General features: G+C 35.8%; 2 protein-coding genes across 4 annotated transcripts; both read right to left on the bottom strand.

Annotated features, from left to right (window-relative positions):
- Nucleotides 1-4621: 4621 nt before the first annotated feature.
- LOC107773690 (uncharacterized) lies at nt 4622-5770 on the bottom strand. Its single transcript, XM_016593106.2, has one exon. It carries the CDS (start codon nt 5768-5770, stop codon nt 4622-4624), a length of 1149 nt encoding a protein of 382 aa, XP_016448592.1.
- Nucleotides 5771-7042: 1272 nt separating this feature from the next.
- LOC107829609 (uncharacterized) lies at nt 7043-12462 on the bottom strand. Of its 3 annotated transcripts, XM_075249672.1 has the most exons (7): nt 12138-12462; nt 10958-11071; nt 10412-10486; nt 9883-9964; nt 8949-9159; nt 8714-8852; nt 7043-7399 (listed from the first exon to the last, which is right to left on the bottom strand). In XM_075249672.1, exons 1-4 carry the CDS (start codon nt 12291-12293, stop codon nt 9929-9931), a joined length of 381 nt encoding a protein of 126 aa, XP_075105773.1. In that variant the 5' UTR covers nt 12294-12462; the 3' UTR covers nt 7043-7399; nt 8714-8852; nt 8949-9159; nt 9883-9928. The 3 variants fall into 3 exon arrangements, with proteins under 3 accessions (XP_075105773.1, XP_016512544.1, XP_016512545.1); XM_016657058.2 differs by lacking the exon at nt 9883-9964 and having other exon boundaries at nt 8940-9159; XM_016657059.2 differs by lacking the exon at nt 9883-9964.
- Between the last annotated feature and the right edge of the window lie 269 nt (nt 12463-12731).

Genomic DNA, 12731 nt, shown 5'->3' with positions numbered 1-12731 from the left:
GTCAGGGTTGGTCATGCACAACAATAGATGACGCTGGCATGCCCACAAACCAGCCAGAGAACACAAACACATAGAGGGGATGTGGGATTTGGGATTCATACACATAGGAGAGCATTAATTTAAAAGGGGAAGGGAACATATTTCAACATGCTAGTAATGTAACTTGATTGCAGAAACATAAGCAAAAGTAGACAACAATGAGAGAAGTTGGAACAATTAAAGAAACATGTTGTTGTTGATGCTTGAAAATTAACTAGGACATACAAGTAAAGAAGCAAAGAGCAGAAAGGAAAAGTAAGCAAGTTTCCACAACCTAGCTCTGGCTTTCAGCTGGCTAGACAAAGCAATAGCACAAGTAGTAGTAGAGAAAAGAGAGAAAGTTTTGAGTGTAAATGTGTTCTTGAACTCAAATTGTTCGTGTGTTTTAAAGAAGAGGGGGTGCAGGGTATTTATAGTTTTGAAAACGAGTGAAGGAGAGGTAAAGTCTCAAACACAAACATGAAAATAATCATAAGTCAGAATCAATTAACACAAGTGATTCCCTTTAATTAAGGAATCACTGCTTAACGGGTAGTAGCAGGTTTAATTAAGTAAAGAAATCAGTTTATGGATAGATAGATTATTGTCATATAAGGGGCAATAAAAGCATGAAGTAAATAATTAAGTCTAAGTACAAAATATATTTATTTTGGGAAAGGGTTCAGCAAGGTAAAACATCACAGTAAAGGGAAAGGAATCAATTAATTTTAAAGAGGCAAGTGAAATTAGGGTTCATAAAAGAAAAGCTTTTGTAATCAGTCACAATATCACGATCAATCAAGGAAGAAACATGATTTTGCACTTTAGTGTATAAATAGAGTGAACAGAAGCATCAGACATACGAGGCCAAACACATTGGCAAAAGAGATAACACAAACATACAGTAGTGGCAGAAATAAGCTAGGATTTAGCAGTAAGAAAATATTCGAAGCTCAGCAGTCAAGTAGGTCAAGTAGTCACATAGAATCAACAGTGAAGAAGAACATAGTATCAGGTAAGAGAAATCAGAAACAAGTAAAGGTCTCACAGTAGTAATAAGTGAGAAAAACCCCTTTTTAAGAAATTAGGGCTTCAACAATAGCCGCGTTTAAGAGATGAAAAGAACTCAAATCAGACAAGTGGAACAAGGAAAAAAGAGTCATAAACAAAGAACTTAAGATAAGACTACATTTAAGCAAACAATTTCAAAACTCGGATAAGACTAAAAGGAACTAGGGTTTTTAACATGCTGACTCAAGTAGAAGGAAAGCATAAACAAGTAACATAGAAAAATCATGAAACAACACCAAAATCAGAGAAGTGATCTTTAAAAGAGAGGTTAAGAGAAACCCTAATCGGAAAAAATGAAGAGTCATTTTGAAAGAAAAGTTGAAGAACCTTCGAGAAAACACTTAAGAAATTCATAGTAAGTATAGATCTAAGGCAGATCTGAAAGAAAATTGAAAAATCTTAAAGATTAGGGTTTCGGAAAACCCAGAAAAGGTGAGAAAGACCATGAAAGTTACTGATCTAACCAGAAAAGTCAAGGACCTGCCTTGAAAGGCCATGAATGGTCGGGAAAAGATCATGGATGGCCGGAGAAAGGCCATGAACAGAAGTCGAGCAAGGACTGGACCAGATTCCCTCGAGGTCTGGCCATGAAACCACATAAACAAATGCCCAGGAGCCATAGGAGGCCAATACACATTTCCAATGGCCATGAGAGATCATGGATTAGGCAGGGGTTGAGGTAGATTAGGGTGGGATTAGATGGCGGCGGCTAGGGTTCATGTGAGGTTTTAGAGAGAATTGAGAGAAAAGGGATTCAAGGGCGGCGTTTGGTGAAGAATGAGGTAGGGTAAGGGGTCGTTTAAGGTTAAAAATGGTAAGGGCGAATCTTAAAAGGGATATTGCAATTTTATGCAATTTTAGCTAAAATTTATAAAAATATGCAAAAATTACCTTAGCTATATTTTAGCATAAAATATAAAAATCCAATAAACGAATTACCAAAATAACAATTTTGGAAACAATTATTGGGTTTTTATGGATAAAAAAAAGGAAATAAATTTAATTAAAAATCTTTAAAATTTTTGGAAAAATGATAAAATATTTGGACATACTTACATATGCATATATATGTTATTTTGAAGGTATTTTGCATATTGAAAATATATAGGGAAAAATTGGGTATCAACACTCTGCTACGTCCTAACCTACAACCCTAATACTTGACCTCCACGTCACTTGATAGAAAGATGTGAAGGTCAAGTATTAGGGTTGTAGGTTAGGAGGTAGTCGAATCTTGCCTTACTTTGTACGATCAAAGGAAAATAAACATAATGTTGTATTAAAAAACATATTAAACACAGTGAATTTGTGTTATGGAAATCACAAGAGGAATGAGTTTCCTGGCTTGTTGATCACTTCCATTCAACTTTGCCTTATGAGTTCTGTTTAATTTTGATATTTGTTGTCCAAAAACTTGTGAGTTATTGTTAAGGTCCATTCAGTTGTAACACAATAAAACAAAACAGTATTTTAGGTGAAAATCATTTACGTCTTAATTTTGCTTTGAAATCAAACTCCCCTTCTAATTACGAGCAATACACAATTTCCCGCAATGTATTTTGCCCTTAATATTTTCGATCCCCTCTCTGTAATACTTCTTTTATTAAATATGATATTTTTGACCTACGTGTTTCACCTATAATGTAAATTATGTTATTTTTTTATTTTAAAGTATAATTTAAGTTTAAATTATGAATACAACAGTGCTTTTCTGAATTTATTGCAATTTCTATCGTTAATCTTTTATGATTGTTATTTAAATATTAGATGCTTTAAGTGTATATTTGAGTTCTAATTTATCTCTTATTCTCCATTCTGTATACAAATTTTAGTTTAGATTGTCGTTAAAACGAAATATTTTATAAATGGTGACTTAAAATTCATTTAAAGCTAAATAAATAATATTTTTAGAAATTTGTTATAAAATCTACTTATATTATTAATAATTATGATTTTGTATTGCCTGCATTGACTATGTGTTTATAAATTGTTCGCTCTTTTATTCTTGATTGTTTAAATTAAATAGATTTTTGAGTTTTGATTACTACTAATAAAAATAATGATATGAGCAAACTATTCTTAATGCTATTTCTTTCTTTATTCGATATTATTAACTAATATGCTTGATTCCTATTTTTCATTTTTTAAACTTTTTTGTGTTCTATATATAAGTCGATAACATTGATTTTAATAAATAGAAAGAATATCATGATTCATGACATCGAAACAGTAAAAAAGGAAACAAAAGTTGATAATATAGACGGTAATATAAGCATTTTAGAAATTCAATAGAGATATGAGCGGGGGAATATCTATTTTTGAAAGTTGGAGTGTGAGTTTACTCTAAAACAAAGTTAGGGGTGTAAATGATTTTCACTCCAATATTTCTATATCTATGGAGTATGTAGGAATTGAAAAGAATCCTATCGATGGTACAATAGGGATATCACCATTCACCAGTGTCAGTTCTTTTAGTGCAAGTAAATGTACTTTATTTATGGTATAATACTCTCACCAAGTGATATTCTCTAAAACCTTTTTGAATGCTCCCACAGGATCAAGTTTCCTTTAATTTACAGGTAAAAACAAATTAGAAATTTATGGCACATTCATATTTCCGAAAGTGATTGCAAGTTTTTAGCGACGTTGATGTGTTATAATTGAAATCTTCTACAGGCCGCCCGTTTTAGAGTTGTATATTTATTGGGCTTAACCATTGTTGGATACTACAGTTCTGAGAGGGAGCTTTGGTCGGAAGCCTCCTAAGAGCTACAAACTCCAACGAATATTCATCGGGTAAATTTCACAAATGGTCATATAATTATAATGAAAAAGTCATAATTATATTTGTGAAATTTACCCATATTCATTCCACTTAATTGTCTTTCATTAGCTTAATCTTGTCGGGATTATAATGCGAAGAACGTTATGAAGCGAATACTAATATAAAGATTGCTATATATGGGGAATAGTAATTAACACAAGGATTGGTATATAAAAAATAATAATGCATGGATTGTTATACATGAATTTGTCTTTAGATATTGTTAAGCAGGTATTGTTGATCGATAAGCACATATTTATTTCACATTTTATCCCGCATAAAATAAATATATAGATTTTTGCATAGTTATGTGGATATTTAGCATTATAGAGCTTAAAAATACAAAGCAAATAATGGCGCATTGGTTACGTAGAAACCAAATAATGCAGGAGTGCTAGTTATGCATAGATTAATATAGTAACGCAGAGTTTTGCGTTGTAAATCAAATATTGCACTCCTGAGTAATGCAGAAGTTTAAACAAATAAATTTACTTCTTACACATTATAGTACCGTTCGGTATCACTCAGCAGTCAGCTCTCATGAGTTCATTTCATATATTACTATCCATATGAACAAAGGTTGATATATACTTTATGTTTCTTTCGTTTCATGCCGAGGACGGAGTAAATGCATACGGGGGCACAACCAAGATAGCTACTATATTAGAAGTGGTAATAGACCCCAAAAAAAGGGAGGAGATTATCGTATCATGCACTCTGAGCTTCTAGGAAGGTACTGAAATCTTCTCTAGCCTGGAGAATTCGTGGTGTTATGCAGGATGTGGGCGAGGGCGGGTATGATGTCGGGGACGACGTAGAAAACCGAACATGGCGCGCTGATTCATGCGATTTCCTGTGAGTTGTTGTTGTTGTTGTTGTTGTGTGCTTGAGGACGCCTTTCACTTCCTTATCGAAAACAAATGCTGTCGTTACAGGGGAAAGAGTGTCATCGTTCGCAGTACTGCAACGGATGAGCTCCATTGGCAGATCAAAAAACATGTTATTTGAAGCATCTCCTACGTCGTTCATTATAGCCGCCGATGATGTCCACGATCCGCATTCGAATTTCTCCAACGACACTGTCCTTGAAACTACATGATGTCCCATTTCTGATGATACTGTTATTCCACTTTCTTGCCTTCTCCCAGATCTTATATGTTTGATTCCCTTTCCCAAACCTGGAATGAACAAACACAGAGCTCCACATTTGAATTTCTCCTCCTGATTTCGACCCTCCAACATTTTTCCTTTATACGTTCCATCCGTTCTGACGCCTTCTGATGATTCTTGGAATGAGTTATTATTGTTTAACTTGTTGCTGTCCTCAGCAGCAGCTACATGTTTAACGCTATTATTGGGGGTGAACCAAATATCAAATTCTTCAGGTGGGGCGCTGGCTCTGCCTTCGCCACACGACTTGCTCCTCTGTAAGTGAATTTCTCTCAACCGATGGAGGTTTGTTAGTGCCACAGAGTGAGAGTGTTGCCTAGCCAAATGATTGGTTGATGACAGAGGAGATGGTAGTTGACTGAATTGGTTTTTCTTCTTCTTTGATACAAATTCTGGAGATAAGGCTGTTGAGTTGGGTAGGCTGGAGCTCAAGAACTTGTTATTGGGTGTAACAGGAATGGTCAGAGGTTGGGATTTCGGATGGGGGATCGCCATTTCATTTGATTCTTTCAGGGAGATTGGATCAACTGAAATCTGCTTCGCACTACCCAGGCTCTCCTTCTTAAGTAGCAACTTGGGTTTGCTCATAGACGGATCCTGGATATAGATAATCGGGCGATCACTGAGGTTAGTTACTTCAATGAAAGTTTCATTATCTGATTCTTGAGGATCCATAAAGGGAGCCATATTTCAGCTCTGAAGCTAAGAGTTTATTAAGACTGAAGGGAGGTGCACATCAAGTGAGGTATTTAAGGGAGAAATGTGGTGGAGTTAGATTGTGGACACCATGTCTTCCAAAACCTTAGTTATGATTCCCACGTTCTCTCTCTCACTCTTATCTTTCTCAGAGTATGTAAAATAATTTTAAGACATGGGAAGCACTGCCTGATTTAGTTTTAGCAATTCTCTCGAAGACTACGCACCCCCACGTCTACCACTTCAACAAAACAAAATTTCTCGAATTTTCTTTTAATAATAATTAACCAGCGGGAAGCCTTGGCGTAACTGGTAAAGTTGTTATCATGTCAACGGGTTCAAGCCGCGAAAACAGCCACTTGCAGAAATGCAGGGTAAGACTACGTATAACAGACCCTTGTGGTCCGGCCCTTCCACGAACACTGCGCATAGCGAGGACTTAGTGCACCGGGCTGCCCTTTCTTTTAATAATTAACAAGTCTTCTGATGGGTGTGACACATAAAAGAGTTTACCTATCTGGTGAGCAGGGAAATTGATAATTTTATAATTTTTTTAAACAATCAACGGTTTAAATCAAGCCACAATAGTCTCGCTTGACAAACAATTCAAAAAGAAATTCACTCCAAAAAAGAAAGGGGAAAGACAAACAAATGAGGAAAGAGGGAGGGGGGACTTGATTCAAGTGAGCTAATGTTTTGACAACATGATTTTAGGTCAACTTCACTCGTGCGGTTGGAAGTTGGAACTCAAACAAGTAAAATAATGTAGTGAACGTGCAGCCACACGGTTGCTTAGAAGTATATAACCAACCAAAGCATGGAGAATGGCAGAAAGTAGGCATATAAAACACAACCAAGAGACAACAATGCTCCAACACTGCACATGAAAGAAATTTAGCCCATTCAAGTACCCATTCCCAGAGAACATGCAAAAACGCAAACAGTTGTTTCGTTCCATGAGCATTAGAAAATTCATAGTATTAATTTCTTGGTATAATATATATCCAAACTTCCCTATATTCAAGAAAAGTAGGTTTTATTGGATAAAATCATTTTTTTATAGTAATATAATATAAGGGATAAAATCATGTATGCCAACTACTTAAAATGCAAAAATGGCACGGTAGGGAATTATAAAACAGAATCAGCCAATGATGATGGGGAATGCAGAAACCAAGTACAGAGCTCCATATCCCTGCGTGAAAATGTCCCTTGTCAGAAGCAGCTCCAGAGGAAGTTTAACTTATCACGATTTCAGTAAAATGTGAGTAACGTTAAGGCTTTCTCTACTAGCTCAATGTGGATTTAATCATGACCTGATCTACTAAAAGAAAAGTTAATTTATTATCCTCCATAGCTGTCCAAAAAATAAAGTTAAAATTGGTGCTCTTAACGCTACACTAGATTGCACACAGACTAAATGCCTAGCTAAATATCAAAATACAGATTCTTAGCATTATCTCATTCACTAGCCACAGCTGGAGGAACTTCAGGCTCATCACTCTCACCAGCTTCCTCAGTCCATGTTGAGTCGCTTAGCAGCCGCTTTCAGATCAATACCGGTGTTGTGGCTTTCGCATACAGAGATTTGCTAGGTCTGATTTTCTTTGAGGCTTAAACCTGAACACAACATGAATGGAGCATGACCATTAGTTGGCAGACAATAATATCAGTGCCATACAAGGGCATAGTACTACGAAGCCACTAAATCAAAGATTTGGTATAGATAAGTATTCTGTAGATATAGCCAATGTGCAAGGTCAAATGAAAGCTTAACCAAAGAAGAAGATAGTAATGGCATCCTAAAGGTTCATCATTAACACTACTTTTGATATAGTTGCAGAATATGTCTCAAAAAGACTCAAAGCCACCCTGGAATAAAGGTAGAAACTCACACAAACATCATCTTACTGTTGCAGACAAATATTCATTTAAATGAATAGATTGATGAAGCACAATACTAATTAAGATGGTATGGTGCAGATACAAAAAGCAGAAACGCTGGCCAGCGATCCTATTGTATCTGTAAGGAACACAAAAAGTACAGAATTATATCAAGATCCAAAGCAAAATCAGCATTGCCCCAAATTTTAGATTTCGACTTAGAGCACCATGACCAGGACCGTCAAAATTTTGCTTTTGGGAAGTTTATTATTGAACCTCTACATTATTAATCCAAAATACCTTTTAAGGACTTGGGATGCTGATGTTTGATTATTGAAATCTCAAATCTTAGGGCAAAAATAGGATAAATTTGAGATTTTCCTATAGCTCAGTCTAAAAAGAATACAAAAATAAAGAACTTTTGACCTTCTTATCCCGTGTCTGAATCATATGAAAAGAAACTTTATAACAACCTATAAACAGCATTTCATTCAAAATTATGAATTTAAAATGCTAACCAACGCAAAGACTGGAACTAAACAATTTGAACATCCACATTCTTGCTGTCATCTTCCTCTCTATTTGAACTAAATCTGTGGCTGTGGCTGTGGCTGTGGCTGTAGCCGCTATACAGTCACTTTATGTTTTGCAGATTAATAGCTGCAAGTGATGTTGCTCAAAAGAAAAAGAGATGGAAACTAAACGCCACATAACATGTCTCATGACGCAGTGGTTGTAAACCCTGCTTTTGTCTGATTACCTTTTATGTTACATTCCCTCATCTGCATAGACCAGTCATATATCCAGTCTAACGAAATGATCGTTTGAGTCTTAACAAAATATAGTCTTGTCTTTGAAGTGTTTCTATGTCTGATTTGAAATATAGCTTGAGCAAAAAGGAAAAAAAGGAAAACAAAAAATTGATGTTTGCTTTAAGCCCACTAGTGAAATCTTAGCATTATCACAGTAGAATGGAAGCGGAAATTTGAACATAACCATAAAAAATTAATGGTAAAATATTGTTTACAGTGCATAAAGCTATGGTAGTACCTCTAAATTAGGCCAATAAGTCATCTCTTGGGCCAGCATCCGCAGAGAAATACAATCTTCAGGTACTATTCAGACTTTGCTTCCAACATCATAAAACACTTCAAAAACTACCCAAAACCTTTTTTCCTTGAACTGGTTACTGCTAGTAATTAAGGACCTTTTAGAATTTATAACAGATTGCAATATTTAAGAACTTGGGAATCTATACCAAATAGAAACAACTAACCAGGTTTACCCTGTTAAGGCAAGCCGAGTATTTACATATTGCCTAGCATAAACCAATCATTCAGAACTATGGCGGCCAGATAAAGCAAAGGAAAAGAAAATCCATTGCTGCTCCTTCCATCACTTTTTTACATGAGGTATAGTTTATTTTCAAGATGTCCCAAAATAATAAAGCTGTGATGGGCATGTATGCGACGATCAAACACAGCTTTGCCAGCTGCCTGCGATAGGAAAAAGAAAACTTGATCAGATAGTTTGTGTGGGGCATTTCCCAGCTCGCCTTTGATCTTTCCCTTGCTGTGTAGGTAAAGCTAGAAGATGCAAGAGGAAGTATCTTGCATTAGTACAAACTGTTTTCTCCAAAGGGTGTCATTTGTCATGTATTTTCAGGCAATTTCTAATATAATCTTCTCCTTTGCCAATTGTCATACAATCCCATAGAATGTCAGTGCTTCATTAAACAATCTTTGAACAAATTCATGCAATCAGGAAATTATTATTTCTCATACAGTTTCAATTTAGGGCCAAGATTTTCATCCAGCTTTCCTAACAAAAACATTACCTCTGAAAGTCATTGATTGCAACACATCACAAGCACATAATATCACCAAAAACATTTTTCCCTCTGATATCTAGTTTTCTAAAACATTTAAAACCCCTTCTAATTCTATCAGTAAGTATCTCAGAGAAAAGTCAATAAGAACTCCCAGACATCTAAAGCATCTTTGAGCATCATCTCTCCTCCTTGAGGACTTGATAGGTGTTGTCCCATTAAATGATAGGTTACTTAATTCCAAATTTTCCTTGATTCAACTAGTAGGTATACAGATCATCTTGTGGACATTTGTAACCAAAAGGACCTGCTAGGTTGTCAATGTTTCACCATGTTTACTACCATAATAAATAAAAGTAATGAAATGAATTGTCCGTTTCTAAGAATTTACCTGCTACAGGCAGCAGCAGAATACAAAAGGATGCCCTTAGGGTGTATTAACAGGTGTATACACAGCCTTCTGAGTCACATTCCTGATTAGTACATTAAATGTCTCTTAACAATGAAGTGTGTACATAAATACATAATGGAAGCACTTTGTTGCCTTTACCGTACTATTTCCAACCTTTCCAACATAAACAACATTCTTTTTATCCAAAACATTTGACACCATTCCGCTGGTAATATAATTTTACACAATTTTTGCAAGTTCTAAAATTTCAATTTTTTTTTTTTACTGAGGGACGGGCATTCATAAACCTACTAGTCAAATATCACACCTTCCACAAATTAAACGGATCTTTCTTAATGATCATAAAGTCTATTTAATTCAAAAGAAAGGGGCAAAGCCCTTCTCAAAAGATTTTTGAAAAGAAAGATTAAAATATAAAATTGAAAGGTAAAACGTCGGTACTTAATGGCAGGAGAACAATGCATTGCAAACTCATAGAATGTAATACTTAATGCAACTATAGGCTGACCTGTTCCTCTTCTTGACACAAGACATGGCGACCTTGAGACTCCTGTTTCACAACACTCAACCTTGCAAGGGCTACCTTTTCAGAACAAAACAACTATATTTTAATATAAATTATAATGTGACAGTCATTCCATCAAAATAACTTTTCCACTATTATTTGATATTTTCTTCCAGTCTTCCACAAATAATTCATATAAAACACAACTTAAACTAACTTCTTAAATTCTGTAACCAATCAAATGGTGTCATATAAAAGCAGATAGAGGGAATAGTACTCTTCCAAATAAAAGTACATGGTAATGTCTGATTTGCTAAACAAAATATCCCTCATAATTACTGCAGAGAAAATAGCTTTACACTTAAATTTTTAATTCAACAATGCTTAAACATGCAGTTTCAATAAGGTAAGTTATTCCTTCAGAACCAAAAAAATTGATTCCACAAGCAGCAAACCAGGAATGCATTTCACAAACAGCTAGATGAGTCAAAAAGCCATATGATTTGGTATACACTGATGATGTAAGGCATATGTAGAGCAGTGACTTACTTCTTCCAGTGCATCAGCTAAGTCGTCCCTTGTTGGAGCATTTTCATCATCAAGGCCAAGCAGCCTCCTCCGCTCAACATCTCTTGGGTCTTCAATCATTATAGTTAACTTAACCTGTAATAATCCCAAAATAACAGGGGGAAGTCAATGTTAACATAAATCAATTGAGAAACAAATTGACTTTTGTGTTACCTGTTTTGGCAAAATAATTAAGACACTCCATAAGGTTCTAAAATAGCAGCGCCACATTATAATAGCAACTCGAGAGAAAGAAACTGCAGTTAAAATGTAATAGCAACAACCAGTGTAATCTCACAAGTGGGTTCTGGGGAGGCTAGTGTGTATGCAAACCTTACCCCTACTTTGTGAAAGTAGAGAGGTTGTTTCCGGTAGACCCTCGGCTCAAGGAAAGGAGGAAAAAAAAGAAGGAAGCAATAGCAACCAACTGTAACAACAACAAGATAATAAGATAATTGAAGCGAACGAAACAACAAGTAGTAATACAAATCTAAGAATAAAGAAATACAAGAATAATACTAATACTACTGGTCAAACTATATATATCTTTGGACGTCTCAAAAATGTTTCCCCCCATTCTACTAATAATATTATATAACAACTTAAATTACCATGAATTCAAATTCATTTGCCCCCAGGGGTTTGGTTTAATTAATGGTAAGAGTGCATCATGTGATGTGTCAGTTTTGCGCACGCCACGATTTTGAATCATGTCGGAGACAAAAGCGTGGTATTTTAGTGGAGAAAGGATAGAGGTGTAGGGCTCATTATCCAACCAAGTTTCGAGCATTTCATGTTATCAAAAAAAAAAAGTTCATTTAAATTCAACATTTAAGCTTTGATGTAATGCTTTTTCTAAAAGCTAAAATTACAGCCATTATTTTAATATTGTCTTCACTCCAACTAATGTACTTCTTTTACATACAAAACGGAATGCATGGAGTATATACACTAGTCAAATTAACTGCAAGCTCACTCAAATTGTGTCAAATAAAATGAGACTAAGTCACTAAGGGGATGTGCAGCAAAAAATTTGAGTGATATTCAGAGGTGAAAGAAGCAACTGGAAGGGGCAATCATGTTAAAGAAACACGTATCAAAAGATACTCATCAAGGTAATTAGGGGCAATTAGGCAATGGAAATGATGGCGAGATACTAAACTCGTTTGACTTGGGCGACGTGTTCAAGGGCTTCAGTATCTGCAGAGGAGGTGATAGCCTCAGTTTCTTCTTCGTTGCTCACTTCGCTTGTATGGAACAAACAGAGGTCCCACGCCTTTGCCACTGCTTCTGCTGCGTAAAAATAAAATGCCCGCATTGGAGAAACTGGCGAGGGCGTTCTTGATTAAAGAGTAGGACATGAACCGGACTGCCTGAGGATGAAACAACTGGAAGGAATGGCAATGCAGGAGGTTCGAATCGAGGCCATTGCCGTGCGCTTATTGCAGAGAGAAAACGAACCATTGCTCGCTTGATGTGATATGTACGTATGTTCCACATAACTCAAGAAGCAAACAAAGCAAAAGGCCTAATTTTGTGCCGAGCTGAAAGAAGAGGGAATCGGTGAACATGGGGGCCGACTCACTCAATCTCAATTCACTCCAGCCCAGTATGACACTTCACTATGTGCCAAACCAGAGTTATTGCACCCCTAACTAAGCTGGGCCATCGCAGCGAAAAGGGTCAATTATCCATTTCAGTCCATTTTCTGTTCAGCCCAGTTACAGGATCATGCATAAAAATGAAAGAATTAACA

The sequence above is a fragment of the Nicotiana tabacum genome, chromosome 3 (assembly GCF_000715075.1).
Source record: "Nicotiana tabacum cultivar K326 chromosome 3, ASM71507v2, whole genome shotgun sequence".
NCBI lineage: Eukaryota > Viridiplantae > Streptophyta > Magnoliopsida > Solanales > Solanaceae > Nicotiana > Nicotiana tabacum.
This window is presented reverse-complemented; position numbering and strand designations above follow the sequence as displayed.

Coding starts and splice junctions, on each gene's coding strand:
- LOC107829609 (XM_016657058.2), bottom strand. CDS start 12,293: ATGCGGGCATTTTATTTTTACGCAGCAGAAGCAGTGGCAAAGGCGTGG. Junction 10,487..10,957: donor TAGCTGATGCACTGGAAGAA/GTAAGTCACTGC, acceptor TGTTCTGAAAAG/GTAGCCCTTGCAAGGTTGAG. Junction 9,160..10,411: donor TGTGTCAAGAAGAGGAACAG/GTCAGCCTATAG, acceptor TTCCTATCGCAG/GCAGCTGGCAAAGCTGTGTT.
- LOC107773690 (XM_016593106.2), bottom strand. CDS start 5,770: ATGGCTCCCTTTATGGATCCTCAAGAATCAGATAATGAAACTTTCATT.